Raw genomic sequence first — 16,683 nt, 5'->3', positions numbered from 1 at the left:
TCTTGCTCCAGTATCAGAGTTCATTTGGGCATTTGAGGAGCAAGTAGCTCTTGCGGAAACATGTAGATACTGGTCTAGTGGGTCTGTGAACCACTTAATTGAACTTAACAGGGCTGTTTTAAGTTTCAGAGTTGTTAAGGATTAAGTTGTTAAGGGAGCAAAAACCGTAAAAATCCTTTGTATAAGAAGAAATCAACTCCATTGCATAGACTGCAATATCATCTCCTGCCCTTCTGCAAGCTCTCCCTAGCTTCACATCTTGTGTTTTCCAGAAAATAAAAACAGCAGACTATCCTTTCTCCTATGGTTGCCCCTCCTTGAGAAATAGGTTCAAGAGAAGTTATGAAGTCACACAAACCATCTGGAGCTCCGATTAAGCTTTCCCACCAGACCAAGTCTTTCTGTTGACATTATATTCCTTGGGGCAAATACCACAACATGCAGAAAGTGGCCTTTTCCCACCCCTCAAACACCCCCACTGCCACTTTTTATGCCATCCCCAGCTCTCCCATCTGACCTTGGTTCATTTAGCCTGTTTCCTTCCTCCTTTCCCAATTTGTGGTAGTTCTAAACTGCACATAGGACAACTATCCATATTCCTTTGTGTCTTCCCAAATGCTATTCCTTCCACCTAGGATGCCCTTTCTTCTGAAAATGCCTTCAAGTCTCAGTTGAAATAATGTACTTCCTCCTCTGAATGGCTTCCCTGAAATCCCCAGGCAGATTCTCCTTCGTCTGCTTTGCTTGTAAATATCCCCTATTACAACTTGACCATCCAGTTTCTATACTGGAATTGCGTATTTCTCTATCAGCTTCTTAAGGCCAAGGACCATGTTTCATTGTCTCTGGCAAGCACAACTTGGAGAGAGCAATGAAAAGCACAAATGCTCCTTTTGTGTGTTCACCCATTCACATACCATTTCCAGGGCAGTGGTGGGAGCAGAGAGATATGTTCTTTATAATCCCCTCAAATGTGCTGAGAGACGATCTCAGTGTGAAACACCTAAACACTTGATTGGCCCATATATTACGTCTAGATAGCTAGGAAAATGTTTTGTAAAAATAGAGTAATTTTGGGCTGGTCTTAAAAGGATGATCACACTTGAAATTTGCTTCTTGTAAGCATTCCTTTCCTTATCAAAACATTCCAACGCCATGAGTCCCAATCTGGCAGTCAGGAGCTTGTGGTGCACAAGCATTTTTCTCCATCAATCGACTGGAAAAATTTGTCAGATGGGGGTGGGGGTGGTTCTAAAATTGATATTAAAGACATTCGTTGGCCAGGCGTGGTGGCTCACACCTGTAATCCCAGCACTTTGGGAGGCTGAGGTGGGCAGATCACGAGGTCAGGAGATCAAGACCATCCTGGCTAACATGGTGAAACCCCGTCTCTACTAAAAATACAAAAATGAGCTGGGCATGGTGGCAGGCGCCTGTAGTCCCAGCTACTCAGGAGGCTGAGGCAGGAGAATGGTGTGAACCTGGGAGGCGGAGCTTGCAGTGAGCTGAGATTGTGCCACTGCACTCCAGCCTGGGCGACTGAGTGAGACTGCCTCAAAAAAAAAAAAAAAAAAAAAAGACATTCTTTGGGTAGAAACTCAGTATCATAAGGTGCCAATTATACCTAAATAATCTCAAAACTCAACATCACTTTTTTGGGACAACAGTAACAAAATAATATAAAGTTTCATATACGAAATAAACTTGTAAGAAGAGCCAGGATAAATCTGGGGGAAGAAGATTAAAACACATTATAAAGCTAGCTTAGTTTGGTATAGCAGAGAGCAAACAGATCAATAAAGGAAGAGAAAGCCTAGACCCAGAAGCATCTGCACATGGAACAGATGCCCGCCTCGCAGGCAGTGTGCCTACTCGGGGCAGAGGGCCCGTGAAGGCAGTGAGGGAATAGACTCCTGGGGATGTTAGCCACGGGCATGGGAAGGAGCCAGGTCCTTTCCTTGGATACCAGATTTAAACATACAAAAAGGAAACCATAAGAATCCTAGGATATAAAAAAAATAATTTTTGAAGTGGGAAAGGTATTTATAAGCAAGACTCAAGACCTGGAGGTCATAAAGGAAAACAGATAATATTGTGGAAAAAATTACCAAATATACTCAACAAAAGGGAGGGAGAAGCCAGGCGTGGTGGCTCACGCCTGTAATCCCAACACTTTGGGAGGCCGAGGCAGGTGGATCACGAGGTCAGGAGATCAAGACCATCCTGGCTAACACGGTGAAACCCTGTCTCTACTAAACAAAATACAAAAATTAGCCGGCCGTGGTGGTGGGCACCTGTAGTCCCAGCTACTCGGGAGGCTGAGGCAGGAGAATGGTGTGAACCCGGGAGGCAGAGCTTGCAGTGAGCCGAGATTGCGCCACTGCACTCCAGCCTGGGCAACAGAGGGAGACTCTGTCTCAAAAAAAAAAAAAAAAAAAAAAAAGGGAGAAAATATTTACCGCATATGCTAGCAAATGGCTTTAATGTACACAGTAGTCAGTAAGAAAAATATGAAAACAAAAATTGGCAAGGAATACAGAGTTCTCAAGATAAGCCAAACTCATCAATAACATCAAGATGCTCACTTCATTCATGATAAATACAATGCATACGAGATTATATCATTTTTCATCTGTCATTTTGACAAAGCTAACAAAGTATGATAATACAGTGTTGGCAAGGGTGTGAGAAAATGGACATTCTCATGACTGTTGGTAGGGGTTCAAATTCACACAGCTTGTAGAGGAAGCAATGCAACAGCATCTTTCATAATCCAAACTGCAAACACTCTTCTTTCACTTAGCAAGTTATACAAACATATTCTACAGGTATATTCTCACAGTAAGACTATACCTCCCACCCAAGGTTGCTTACGATAGCAATGTTTGTAACAGAAAAACAAAAATGTGTAATAACCACTGAATGCCACCAGAGCATGGACAGTAAGCTGAATGCAGTACATTCATCAAGCAGAATGCTATGCAACCATTAAAAATGAGGTAGCTTGGTGTCGACAGGAAAAGATCTCAAGACTATGTAAGCAAAAAAGCAAGACGCAGGGTAGAATATATAATATGATCCCATTTATTTAAAAAATAAAGATTACATATTTGCTTATATACGCATACAAATTTTCTGAAAATTACATAAGAAATTGTTAATAGATTACTTCTGGAGAATAGTACTGGGGTAAGAGGTGAGGGGGCAGAATTCTCATTTTACAGCCTTATATACTGTTGTGAATTTTTTTTTACCATGTACTTTTTAAAAATACAAAATTGAGGAGGGATCCTCCTACTCCAAAATTACGAAGCATTCTTTTATGTACATTTCTCTAAGAGTTATATTTGATATTTTTCAAGGCAAACTGACTTGAGGTACTCGATGTTTTTCCAAATGTATTTCTAATAATTATTAGTAGGGTCACAACTATTTGACAGCTTTTTTAAAAAGTCACATATTGCTGTATTTTTTAAACATGACAAACCTTTATTTAAATGGGATGCTTGCTGAAGATTTTTTCAAACTCACTTTTTAAGTTATGGAAATTACATCACTGCCGAAAGTTTGGAAAACATATATAAGGGTGCCAAAAATACCATTGAAATCACATAAACCAATCTTACCATTATTAATGTTTTGGTGTGATTTCTTTCTTTACATATATATTAATACCTAGTACTATCTATGTAGAAAATGTGTTTGCAAAGCTGAGATCACACTGTACCTATAGCTCTGGATCCTGCTTCTTTTTCCCCCAACACTTAACAGATGCTCAGTAAACATGTTAAACCAAGTTGTTAATTAGTATTGTACCATTTCTCCTCATCAAAAATTACTTCTACAGAAGGCATTTAGTTGGTTTCCAGTTCTTGAGTAAAATAAATAACACTTAATGATTATGTCTTTACCTAAACGTTGTCTGCATTTATGATTTAGAAGAAGCTACTGGATCAAACGGCATGAAATATTTTAAGTTTCTGATAAGTGTTTTTCAGAAGAATTATACTGGTTTTCACTCCTACCAACAGCACAGCCTGTGTTGCTGTTTCCTTGCCAACACTGTCACCATTTTAAAAAGACAGTTATTTCACAAGTAAAAAATAGAAAGTTTGCTCTGAAAAAATTTCCTCCTCCCATTACAAAATAAAGTCACAGTCTTTCCATATGTCCACTCTAGAGTGCTATCTTCCAATCTAAAACAGAGGAACTGTTTTCAAACATCATTAGTTTAGTGGTCTCCACTAACAAAGACATATGGATAAAGTAACACGTAAGTCAGATTAAGAATCTCAACTTTTTAAGAAAAACCAAATGACTAAAGGCATATCTTTATTCTACACTTTTTGTCCTATAGGTACTCTAGGTCCTTGTGTAATTATTGAGGACAAAACTTCAGTCAAAGGTGAGAGGGAAAACTCGGTTGCAGACTAGCAGCTGTTTTGCATCGCACGAGAACAAAGGCCTTAACAAACCGTATACTTTATGCAAACAAAGTGATGCCTCACTGACTTAGGAGACAAGTCACATGGCATCAGTGTGTGTCAGAAAATTTCTTTCTTCAGTGATAGTTAAGGTAACCTAGCCAGCTACTTTCCAGAGACAGCTCCAGGGCAATACTGGGGAAAAAAAAAATTAGAGACATAGGACCTCAATAGAGAGCCCTGTGCAACAAAAAGATGCTAGATAACAAAACTCAAAGCAAAACTAAGATCATTCCAATTTAGGGGAAAGTTTTTTTATTCAGTGTTTAAGATTAAAAACTACAAGATTTTGCTTGCAGCTGATGAGTAAAAATAGAAGTTAAACATAAATTCTCATCTGAGTGGCTAGTTAAAATGCTCTGACACAGAGTCAAGCTACTCAGTGACATACCAGTTACTTTGGGCTTAAGAGTCTTGGAGCAAAGTAGCTCTAAACAAAACGTGTCATCTGACAGCACAGGGCTAATGGGCATATGAAATACTAAATAAGAAGCTGATGGAGGCAGGCTGCGGCAGACTTTTTGGTTCTTTTAGGCTTCTAGCAGTGGTTGCCATATAAGCAAGGACCTAGCAGAGTTATTTCCTGTCTTCACTTTTCTGAGTTAAACACCTTCAACCCACACCCACTAAGCAGGAATAAAGAGACATTTTATAGACCAGTTGGAAAATATAAAGCAGTCCCACTTCTCCAGTAGAATTTTAGTTGAATTAAATCGTAAGAGAAACAATGATTATTGCACATATTATACTTGTCACACTACATCTGTTGAGTGGAATTTCCATTCCAAGTGTTGTTTTCATCTTCACCATCATCTTGAGTCCTTAATCTATAAATTTTCCCCTCCTTTTTAAAGTCGTCTCCACGTTTTTCCAGCACTCTTTTTCTCACTGGTTCCCTGATATGAAAAAGAGGGAGCAAGGGGAAGATGTCATAAAATAAAAACAATAGTAATACAAGCTGTTTCCAACTTCCATCAGTACAGGCAACTAAGTTTTACTTTTAATGCCATCTAAAGTAAGGAAAGTCCATGGGAGACCATTATATCTACTAACACAGTACTAGACTTTAGTAGTCTTTGGTAGTTTAGCTTCATCTGATTTCTAAGTCAAGCCAGCCAGCCAAATCACGTATTCCATTTCCACTGTTTCTTAGTGACTTACTAAGCATTAGAGGAGTGTGACCATTTGCCAACTAATCTTTCCTTTGTTATTTATGCAAGCTGACATATCTACTAAAACATTTGCAACTTAGCACCCTAGAGACTATCCAAAGCTCCAGTCAGCTTGACAGAAAGGGTCAATTTTTAATCCTTCGCAAAATCTTCAAGAATGACTTATTTATAAACAATTAAGAATGAAGAGGACTTCCTCATCTGAAAATACAAAGGTATAAGGATAAAATTTAAGCCAACAGACTTTTATAACTCTAGAGGGGAGAGAGAAAAAAGGAAAAATAATGGTGGAACACAAAGCTTCACCCTCTCTTTGACACACCTTTTATTCCATCCTTTGCTCCAATCTAAGACCTTTCTCTTATTTGAAAAAAGTGTTGTTTTTTGTTCTTTTTTGAGACAGGGTCTCCCCTCTGTTGCCCAGGCTAGAGTGCAGCAGCACGATCACGGTTCACTACAGCCTCAAAACTCCGGAGCTCACACAATCCTCCTGCCCCAGCTTCCCAGGCAGCTGAAACTATAGGCACACACTATCACACACAGCTCACTAAAAGTTTTTTTTGTAGAGATGGAGCCTCACTATGTTGCCAGGCTGGTCTCAAACTTCTGGCCTCAAGTGATCCTTGCGCCTCAGCTTCCCAAAGAGCTGGGATTACAAGTATGAGGTACCACACCCAGCCTGAAAAAAGTTTTAAAAAACCACACAACGAGCTCTCCTGTATACAGTAATTCAGTATTAAATGTTCCCACCCATTGCTCAGTATGAGTTTTAAGATTCAGCCTTGTTTGGGTTTCCCTCTGTCCTCACTAGAGTAATGTACTTAGTAGGTAACTGGTCTTCCTGCCTAACAGTTATGAAATAAGATAAAGGACAAAGCAGCCCAATCACAATACTTATATGTCATTACCTATGGAATCCATAAACACATGACTAGGGCTTCTCCATACTGAGGGCAGAGAAGAAAGAATTTCTATTACTTATCACATAGGACTGGCATGAAGATTTGTTATAATGCCTATAAAAGGCCTCAGAGAGTGCTTAACAGAGGTGTCCATTTCAGTAAGTTACATTATTATGTAATTATTAGAAAGGGGCATAATCTTACTTTCTAGGAAAATACTTCCCATTAACCTGTTTCAAGTATATAAAATCTTAACAAAGATATGAGTTAAAATTGTCAGTGTTGTATTACTGTGCTAACCATTGCATGCTATCTGCTATAAAGGTTGTTTCGTTTTTGTTTTGAGACAGGATCTCACTCTGTGTCACCCAGGCTGGAGTGCAATGGCACAATCTTGGCTCACTGCAGCCTCAATCTCCTGGGCTCAAGTGATCTTCCCATCTCAGCCGCCCAAGTAGCTGGGACCACAGACATGTGCCTGACAAATTTTTAAATTGTTTTTGTACAGACAAAGTCTCACTATATTGTCCAGGCTAGTCTTGAATGCATGAGCTCAAGTAATTCTCTCGCCTCAGCCTCCCAAAGTGCTGAGATTACAGGTGTGAGCCACTGCATCAGGCCCTGGCCTCTTGGTTAAGGGATTAGTACAAAATAATTATCTGAGAGAGAATTTTCAAAGGAATAACCTGTTTCCGCAATTTGGTCCTTCTCTGAATGATCCAGACAAGGCTGTCAGCCGGTAGATAAAAGAACCAACAGGGTTAAAATGATCAAAGCAGAGTAGTTCATCTACAGTAATTATGCAAGACGACCCTGAACGATTAATGCAATGAACTATCTTGTCAAGCAAAACATGGTTAGCAAGAAAGAGGTTACTAGAAAAAAAAGTCTGCCTTGATAGTTACGGGGTAAAGAAACTTCAATGAATGAAACAATAAACCAGTAGAGGTGAAGCTGCTTTCCAAAAAATTGGTTTTATAAAGCTGGCTGAGAAAACGCAGGTAGTGAGCTTTGCAGTAGAGATGATATAATAAAGTTTCAGAGCATCGGAGTTTTTCTCCTCCACTGTGGGAACTGGAGAGGACATATACAGAAAGGCAAAGTACTCAACTTTTTACTTTAAAAAAGATATTGGGCATGACTTACATATTTTATAAATGGGGAAAACACACACAAATACCTTTTTTCTGATTTGCTAGATGATGCAGGGTTTGGGGGTTCTGACGATGTTACTCTCACTGAAGTCTGTGTGGGAGGCGGATTACTAAACAAGAAATTGCTAATTAATCTCCAGATGGCAAGGAATGGATAAAGCACTGTTCCCAACAAGGTCCAAATGTCTCCACTGGAAGAGTGTACAATGGATGCAGTTGGTCTTCCTGCCTAGAAATTAATAAACAAACCTAGATAAAGACTACATTAGCACAATCACATCAGGTCCAAGGTTCCAGATAAAACTTTTATCTGGAAAAGGAGGTCCTACTGATTTCAGTTTACTTCAAGAGGGTAAAATGGTATCTTTTGCTGTTTTTCACGTATATATAAACTTCTGAAGACTCCCAGGAGTTTTAAAGATAAATTATAATATACAATATTACAATTGTATATAATTGTATATTATATATACAATTGTAATTTTATGTTATAATATTTGGAGCTCTGTTTAAGAGAAATTGTAATATACAAACTAGAAAGTAGTTCTCAGTGAAATAAGCCAACTAAAAGTCTTTCTTGCTGATTTAAAAAAAAAGGTTCAAACAATGAAGTCCTGATTACTGGAGAGCTAACTGTTTTGGGGTGGAGGGCACATCTAGTATAGAACAAGGAAAACTATGTTAACCAGGACATAGAAGACCCAGGCTCTCATCCCAGTTACGGCACTTAAGGTAGGACCTTGGCAACAGTCATTTAAGCTGTCTGAGCTTCTTTTCTTCACCAGAGATTAAAATATTGTTGTGCAGATCAAATGGGATAATCTGTTTGAATATTCATGTTATTTTTAGGTTAAAATAATTTTTTTTAAAAAACTTGGCAAACAGTAGAGCATATATAAATAAAAGACACTAAATGTGTGGATTAGGCAGATAATCTGCATTTCTCATTGTCTTCTCCTATTGGTCATTTTTTTGTACACAAAAATAGGTGAAGAAAAAAGTTGAAAATTAAACTATTTCATGTCTCACAAGTCATATCAGCAATACAAATAAAGCACAGGATAATGGAATTATAGATTCATCTAATTATTGGATCACTTGAATTTTAATTACCTACAGTGTACCTCTGTACTTCCTTTCCCCTAACTATAAGAAGAGTATGATAAACAGAAAACGATAAGAAGAGAAAAAAATGCATCTGTATATACATACTGGCAACACTACCACCGAAGCGCTTGGGGCAAGTTCCAAATCCAGTAACTTCTTTTTATAATCTTCTTTGGTAAATTCCCTCCTGGGAAACATGGTTGCTAATGAAAAATTACCGTAAGTGTTGCCAACAGTCTGTAAAATAAGTTTTAAAAACTTAAAGGGTGCCTTTAAAAGTAAGGTATTACTCAGATGAATCCAAAATGATTGCTTTAATTAAAATTGCCTTAATTTTAAAAGTTCATTTACATGTAAACTCAAAAAAAGGTATAAAATTGTGCTTCCAGCCCCTAAGCAGCTGAAAAGCTATCAAGTCCAAACAGTTTTTAAAAGCTTCTATAACTCAAAGATGACCACAAAATAGCAAAATATAGTTCCTAAAAACACACAAATAAATTGAGTAAAAATGGACAATTGTGTATCTCCTTTAAGTACTGTTGCAGTTCATCATTAGGTTTTCACTATCCTTTGGCAAAATCAATGTCTCATGAACACACATTTGGATTACAGGTAATCCCTATTAAGAATCTGGACTAGACCAGTATTTCCCTCATATATACCTTCAGGAAGTGTAGCCTCCTCCTTGTCTCAAAGCACAAATGGTCCATAATCAACCTACATGATACACATAATCCCAGATCCAGGAATGTACAATGGACAGCACCATAAGTCACCCTCACAATTTTAAGTCTTCTATATACAAAAATCACTTGTAAAATCTTAGACATCTGTGTATCCTTCCCTAGAAGATTCCAAAGAAGGAGACTAACTTGTTTTTGTTTTTTTTTTTTTTTTTTTTTTTTACCGTAGATCACACATACCCCTCACTGTTCTAAAGATATACACAATACAAAACTTGATAACTGTACTGAGGTGGAGTTTTTGTTTTCTGGGGTTTTTTTTTTGAGACAGTCTTGCTCTGTCGCCCAGGCTGGAGTGCAGTGGTGTGATCTCAGTTCACTGCAAGCTCCACCTCCCGGGTTCACGCCATTCTCCTGCCTCAGCCTCTCGAGTGGCTGGTACTACAGGCGCCTGCCACCACACCTGGCTAATTTTTTGTATTTTTAGTAGAGACGGGGTTTCACAATGTTAGCCAGGATGGTCTCGATCTCCTGACCTCGTGATCTGCCCACCTCAGCCTCCCAAAGTGCTGGGATTACAGGCGTGAGCCACTGCGCCCAGCCTGTTTTTTGTTTTTTTTGAGATGGAGTCTTGCTCTGTTGCACAGACTGGAGTACAGTGGCGCAATCTCAGCTCACTGCAACCTCTGCCTCCTGGGTTCAAGCGATTCTCCTGCCTCAGCCTCCCGAGTAGCTGGGATTACAGGCGCCCACCACCCCGCCCAGCTAATTTTTGTATTTTTAGAATAGATGGGGTCATCGTGTTGGTCAGCCTGGTCTCAAACTCCTGACCTCGTGATCCACCCACCTCGGCCTCCCAAAGTGCTAGGATTACAGGCGTGAGCCACCATGCCTGGCCTGAGGTGGAGTTTTAATAGGACACATGCAATCAAAGATGTAGTCCCTTCTCCATTTACCTGTGGCAAAAGCAGTGAAACTCAGGACAGGAGACACATTGTGGGAGGCTCCAAGACAAAAGAAGAATGAAAGCACCTATTTGGGACTATTTCTACTATAAAGCTTAGGGGGAAACAGTTTTTAAAATAAACGTTTACATCGTCCAGCCTAGTTCACGAGTGCAAGAAGAAGACCAAATGTGGAGAAAAGGTCTGGCGGAAAGATCTGAACCCAACTCCCTAATTTTAATCTTGAAGTTACATATGAAAAAAATACTGATACATATAATGAGCCTAGAACCCAAAGGACATCTGATGCTCAGAATCTGTTTTGAATAAGGAATCAATCAGGGAATAAAAATAAATTGAAAACTACTCATATCTTAAGATATATATTCCATTCAGATTCTGAGTAAGGCCACCTTTTGGAAGTAAATTCCTGAAGAAGATACTATTGTCAAATAAAGTTTACTGCCTCTTTTTCCTTAGCCAAAAGGTAAATCATAGGAAAATGACCAGCCCCTAAGCAATCTGTAGGAAATGGAGAGAGGACCGAGAAAAACTGCTTCCATTTCAGGGGAGTGGGACAATTCCCTCACATCAGACCTTCGGGAAATCACTTGCTTGTCACTCCTTCAGTGAGTCTACTAATCAGTGAAAAAAGTTCCCAGTGGCTGGGCTGGGTGGCTCACGCCTGTAATCCCAACGCACTGCGAGGCTGAGGTGGGAGAAATGCTTGAGCCCAGGAGTTCAAGATCAGCCTGGCTATATGGTGAAACCCTGTCTCCACAAAAAGTACAAAAATTAGCTGGGCATGGCAGTACATGCCTGTAAGTTCCAGCTACTTAGGAGGCTGAGGTGGGAGGGTCGCTTGAGCCCAGGAGGTCGAGGCTGCAGGGAGCTGTGATCACACCACTGCACTCCAGCCTAGGCGACACAGTGAGATCCTGTCTCAAAAAATTTTAAAAAAGAAAAGTTACCAGGACCTATTATACAATATCAGCAAATTCCTACTTCTACAAACAAAGCAGATTATGTTACTCCCATATGCACTAACACCCGACAGAATTTCCACAATATCTCAGAGGCGCCTTGTGCCTCCCTCCTGGAGAGGTCACAATTCACTCACATTCAACTTCTGCTTTGAAATTTTCCCTTCCTATAATTCAGTAACCTACATATCTATTTTTACTACAACTCAAGACATAAATTTACCTGTGCAGCAAACTGCCTTGCCTCTTCTAGAGGAGCATCAGAAGGGAACTGATTTGTAAAGGAAGAACCATCAGGAAGACGGAATTGAATTCTTGCAACAGTGCTATGAAAAAAGAAAATTAAAGTCACAATCTTCACCTCTATATATTCTCTAACAATATCATTAAGTTAGAGAAAATGGAAGTGGAAATGTGCAATGACAATAGTTTTTTCCACCATATCAGATCTTTTTGTTTGTTAATAACTGCTTTACTGAGATTCATATAAAAAAATTAACCCTTTTAGGCTGGGTGTGGTGGCTCACGCCTGTAATCCCAGCACTTTGGGAGGCCGAGGTGGGCGGATCACCTGAGGTCAGGAGTTCAAGACCAGCCGGGCCAACGTGGTGAAACCCTGTCTCTACTAAGAAATACAAAAATTAGCTGGGCATGGTGGTGCCTGCCTGTAATCCCAGCTACTCAGGAAGCTGAGGCAGGGAGAACTGCTTGAACCCGGGAGGTGTAGGTTGCAGTAAGCCGAGATCACGCCACTGCACTCCAGCCTAGGCAATAGAGAGAGACTCCGTCTCAAACAAACAAAAATTAAGCCTTTTAAAATGTACAATTAAATGATTTTTAAATATATTCAGAATTATGCAACTACCAACACTATCTAATTCCAGAACATTTTCATCATGCCAAAAAGGAACTCCAACCCCATCAGCAGTCACTCCCCATCCTTCCCTCCTCCAGACCCTGGCAACCACTAATCTACTATCTCTATGGATTTGTCTATTTTGGGCATGTCATATAACAGAATCATACAGTATGTGACCTTTGTAACTTGCTTTTTTCATGGAAATTGTATTTTCAAGGTTCACCCATGTTGTTGCAAGTATCAGTTCTTATTCCTATTGCTGAAAAACACTGTTGTATGAGATACAGTTTACACATTCTTCAGTTGCTGGACATTTGGGTTATTACCACATTTTAGCTATTTTGACTAATGCTGCTATACATACTCATGTACAGGTTTTTGTGTGGACGTTTTCAATTCTCTTGGATATAAACTGCTGTATAAACTGCTGCTGTAGAACTGCTGGGTCCTATGGTAACACTATGTTTAACATTTTGCGTTACTGGCAAACTGTTTTCCAAGGTGGCTACATCATTTTACAATCCCACCAGTAACATAGAAAGGTTCCAAATTCTCCACATCCTCACAAACACTTATTACTTTCTCTTTACATTTAGGCATACTTAGTGGGTGTGAAATAGTATCTCATTGTGGTTTTGACTTGATTTCCCTAATGACTAATGATGTTGAACATCTTTTCATGTGCTTACTGGCCATTTGTTTATCTTCTTTGGAGAAATGTCTATTCAAATCCTTTCCACATATTTGAACTGGGTGTCTTTATAATTGAGTCACAGGTTATTTTTATATTCTAGACACAAGTCTCTCATCAAATATATGATTTGCAAATATTTTCTCCAATTCTATGGGTTGTTCTTTGCATTTTTTTTTTTTTTTTGAGACAGAGTCCCACTCTGTCGCCCAGGCTGGAGTGCAGTGGTGCGATCTCAGTTCACTACAACCTCCGCCTCCCTGGTTCAAGTGATTCTCATGCTTCAGCCTCCTGAGTAGCTGGGATTACAGGTGTGCACCACCATGCCTAGTTAATTTTTGTATTTTTAGTAGAGACAGTTTTTTGCCATGTTGGCAAGGCTGGTTTTGAACTCCTGGCCATAAGTGATCTGCCTGCCTCAGTCTTCCAAAGTGCTGGGATTATAGGCGTGAGCTACCACACCCAGCTTCTTTGCACTTTCTTGCTGATATCCTTCAAAGCACAAAAGTTTTAAATTTTGGAAGTGTGATTTACCTATTTTTAAATTTTGTTCCTGTGCTTTTAGTGCCATGTCTAACAATCCATTGGCTACTCCTAGATCACAAAAATATATTCCTCTTTTTTCCTCTAAGAATATATATTTTATACAGTTTTACTTTTTGGTAGATGATCCATTAAGTTAATTTTGTACATGGTGTGAGGTAAAGGTCCAAATTCATTATTTTGCATGTAGATATTCAGTTGTCCAAGCACCTTTTGTTGAAAAGATTCTTCTTTCCCACTGAATAGTCTTGGTACCCTTTTCAAAAATAAACAGTTCATAAATGTAAGGGTTTATTTCTAGAGACTCCATTCTATCACACTGATCTGTATGTTCATCTTACACCATTACATCACTGTATAGCTTTGTAGTAAGTTTGAAAATTGGGAAGTATGAGTCATCCATCTTCATTTTCCAGATTGTTTTAACTATTGTGTTTCTTGCATTTCCATATGAATTTTAGGTTTATAATTTATGGAAAAAAGCCAGCTGGAATTTTGATAGGAATGTTGAATCTATAGATCAGTTAGATCAGTTTGGGGAGGATTATCATCTTGACAATATTAAGTATTCTTATCCATGAACATAGGATACTTTCCATGTATTTAGATCTTAAATCTTTCAACAATGTTTTGTCATTTTTAGCACACAAATCTTACACTTTTGTTAAATTTATTACTTCATTATTTTTGGAAAATTATTTTTAAAAATTTTTCTCATTACAAAATACTACTTGTTAACTGTCCAATACAGAAGTATGAAAAGGCACAGAGAAGACAATAAGTATTAACCATAATCCAACTAGCAAGGTGTACTAGAAATCTAAATTTTTTTTGTCTTTTCAGCATATTTTTGTTTTGGGAACTGCCTTCTTACCCTGCTATGTGTCCTTCATTCTGGTATAATTATCAAAAACATTTCCCCCACCTCCTTCACCACAAGGTTGGGCATGTCACCTCCTCCAACCAGAGGGCCCACACATGTGGACACTGACTACTCTGAAGGTGGCCACATGATCCAAACAGGGGCAGTCAGAATTCTCAGTGACTGATACAGGCATGAGAGAGAAAAGGTTAAATCTCTTCTGTCTGGGATCGTGAATTCAAGGTCCTGAAAGTGCCAGGAGGTGCTGGGCTCTCCTGACACCATTTGGAGAGTTTCTCCAAGAATGAAGCTAAAACAGAAGAAATCAATAATTAAAAAGAGAGAGAAAAATTTTAATGGTATCCTTTAGATTGTTGGACACAGCTATGCCTAACCAAATTCACCCTTGGATTTCTGAACTGCAGAGCCAATGTATTTCCTCTTTTGCTTAATCCTATCGGATAGGGGATTCTGAAAACTAAAGAATCCTAATATGTATGAGATAAACATTATATTCATTTGGTTACAAATCATTTCTGTCTTTGGAAAATAGGTATTTATTGGGCCCTCTTTTAAAGTCATTTATGTAGTACTTTTTTAGTGTACACTCACACGAAATGAGAGATATCATTGGGAGCTGTCAAATTAATCAATATGTCCCCTGGAATGGACTGCTTATAACTACAGTATACATCAGTGTTAAAAACCAGCCTATAATCATTCTCCTCGGGCCCTATGTGCACAGAGATGTTTCAGCATGAAATATAGTACCTTCTTTCTCTTGCATAAGATTCCCTCTTGACTTCCATTTCTGCCTGTTTGGCTAGCAAGGCAGCAGCTTTGGCAGCCTCTACTTCTTCCTTTGTCTTTGCAAAACGAGCAGCTCTCTCTGCACGGTCCTTTAAAACATCATTAAATAGCAATTACCTTTACTGCCAGAATGGTCAATTCACACAATTCCAAACAAATATGCATGGATTTTTTTTTTTTTATTAAGAGACAGGGTCTTGGTCTGTCATCAAGGCTGGAGTGCAGTGGCACAATCATAGCTCACTGCAGCCTCTGAACACCTGGGCTCAAGCAATCCTCCCACCTCAGCTTCCAGAGTAGCTGGGACTACAGGTGCACGCCACCATGCCCAGCTAATTTTTTTTCTTTTCTTGTAGAGGTGGGGTCTCACTTTGTTGCCCAGGCTGATCTTGTACTCCTGGCTTCAAGCAATCCTCCCACCTCAGCCTCCCAAAATTCTGGGATTACAGTTGTGAGCCACTGTGCCTTGCTGCCTGAAATTCTCTAACATCATATGTGAACTTTAACATTCTGGAACTGTTATTTTTTACTTTTATCAACTGTCGGAGACCAGAATTATTATTAAGGAAACAAGGAAATGAATTCACTTACTATTGTATCTCCAAAGCCTGGAACAAGGTCTGGCACATAATAAATACTCAACAAGACTGGGCGTGGTGGCTCACGCCTGTAGTCCCAGCACTTTGGGAGGCCAAGGTGGGTGGATCACCTGAGGTCAGGAGTTCGAGACCAGCCAGACCAATGTGATGAAACCCCATCTCTATTAAAAATACAAAAATTAGCCGGGCATGTTGGCGTGCTCGTATAACCTCAGCTACTTGGGAGCCTGAGACAGGAGAATTGCTTGAACTCGGGAGGCGGAAGTTGCAGTGAGCCGAGATTGCGCCATTGCCCTCTAGCCTGAGCAACAAGACTAAAACTCCATCTCAAAAATAAATAAATAAATAATAAATGCTCAACAAATACTTGTTGACTGAGCAAATGAACAAAAATATTAAGGTAGGGATGGGTTTTTTCTTTCTTTTTTTTTGAGATGGAATTTCGCTTTTTGTCACCCAGGCTGGAGTGCAATGGCACGATGTCAGCCTACAGCAACTTCCACCTCCTGGGTTCAAGCGATTCTCTTGCCTCAGCCTTCCAAGTAGCAGGATTACAGGCGCCCACCACCACACCCGACTAATTTTTGTATTTTTAGTAGAGATGGGGTTTCACCATGTCAGCCAGGCAAGTCTTGAACTCCCGACCTGAGGTGATCCACCCTCCTCAGCCTCCCAAAGTACTGGGATTATAGGCATGAGTCACACCTGGCAGGATGGTTTTAATATGTATTGCAGCTGATGAATTCTAAAAGCAATTGTTGCAAACTAAGCTTTATGATGTGCCTAAATCCTTTCAATGTTGCAAAAAAGTGTGCCCGTGACTAGAGAAGAACTACTAGGTACTTAGTACTAGTAGTTACTAGTAGTAGGTACTAGTACTTAGCTTATTT

At 39.4% G+C, this 16,683-nt stretch overlaps 1 protein-coding gene across 1 annotated transcript in view; it reads right to left on the bottom strand.

Moving 5' to 3' along the window:
• Positions 1 to 3,061: 3,061 nt before the first annotated feature.
• The window catches only part of UBXN4 (UBX domain protein 4), a 47,769-nt gene continuing 34,147 nt past the window's right edge, over positions 3,062 to 16,683 (bottom strand). The window contains exons 9-13 of the mRNA XM_054477881.1: positions 15,156 to 15,283; positions 11,653 to 11,755; positions 8,925 to 9,056; positions 7,739 to 7,941; positions 3,062 to 5,380 (exon numbers count right to left, since the gene is read on the bottom strand). Of these exons, the coding sequence (XP_054333856.1) occupies positions 5,242 to 5,380; positions 7,739 to 7,941; positions 8,925 to 9,056; positions 11,653 to 11,755; positions 15,156 to 15,283 (705 nt within the window). The 3' untranslated portion in view covers positions 3,062 to 5,241. The remainder of the gene's footprint in view (positions 5,381 to 7,738; positions 7,942 to 8,924; positions 9,057 to 11,652; positions 11,756 to 15,155; positions 15,284 to 16,683) is intronic.

The sequence above is a fragment of the Pongo pygmaeus genome, chromosome 11, assembly GCF_028885625.2.
Source record: "Pongo pygmaeus isolate AG05252 chromosome 11, NHGRI_mPonPyg2-v2.0_pri, whole genome shotgun sequence".
NCBI lineage: Eukaryota > Metazoa > Chordata > Mammalia > Primates > Hominidae > Pongo > Pongo pygmaeus.
This window is presented reverse-complemented; position numbering and strand designations above follow the sequence as displayed.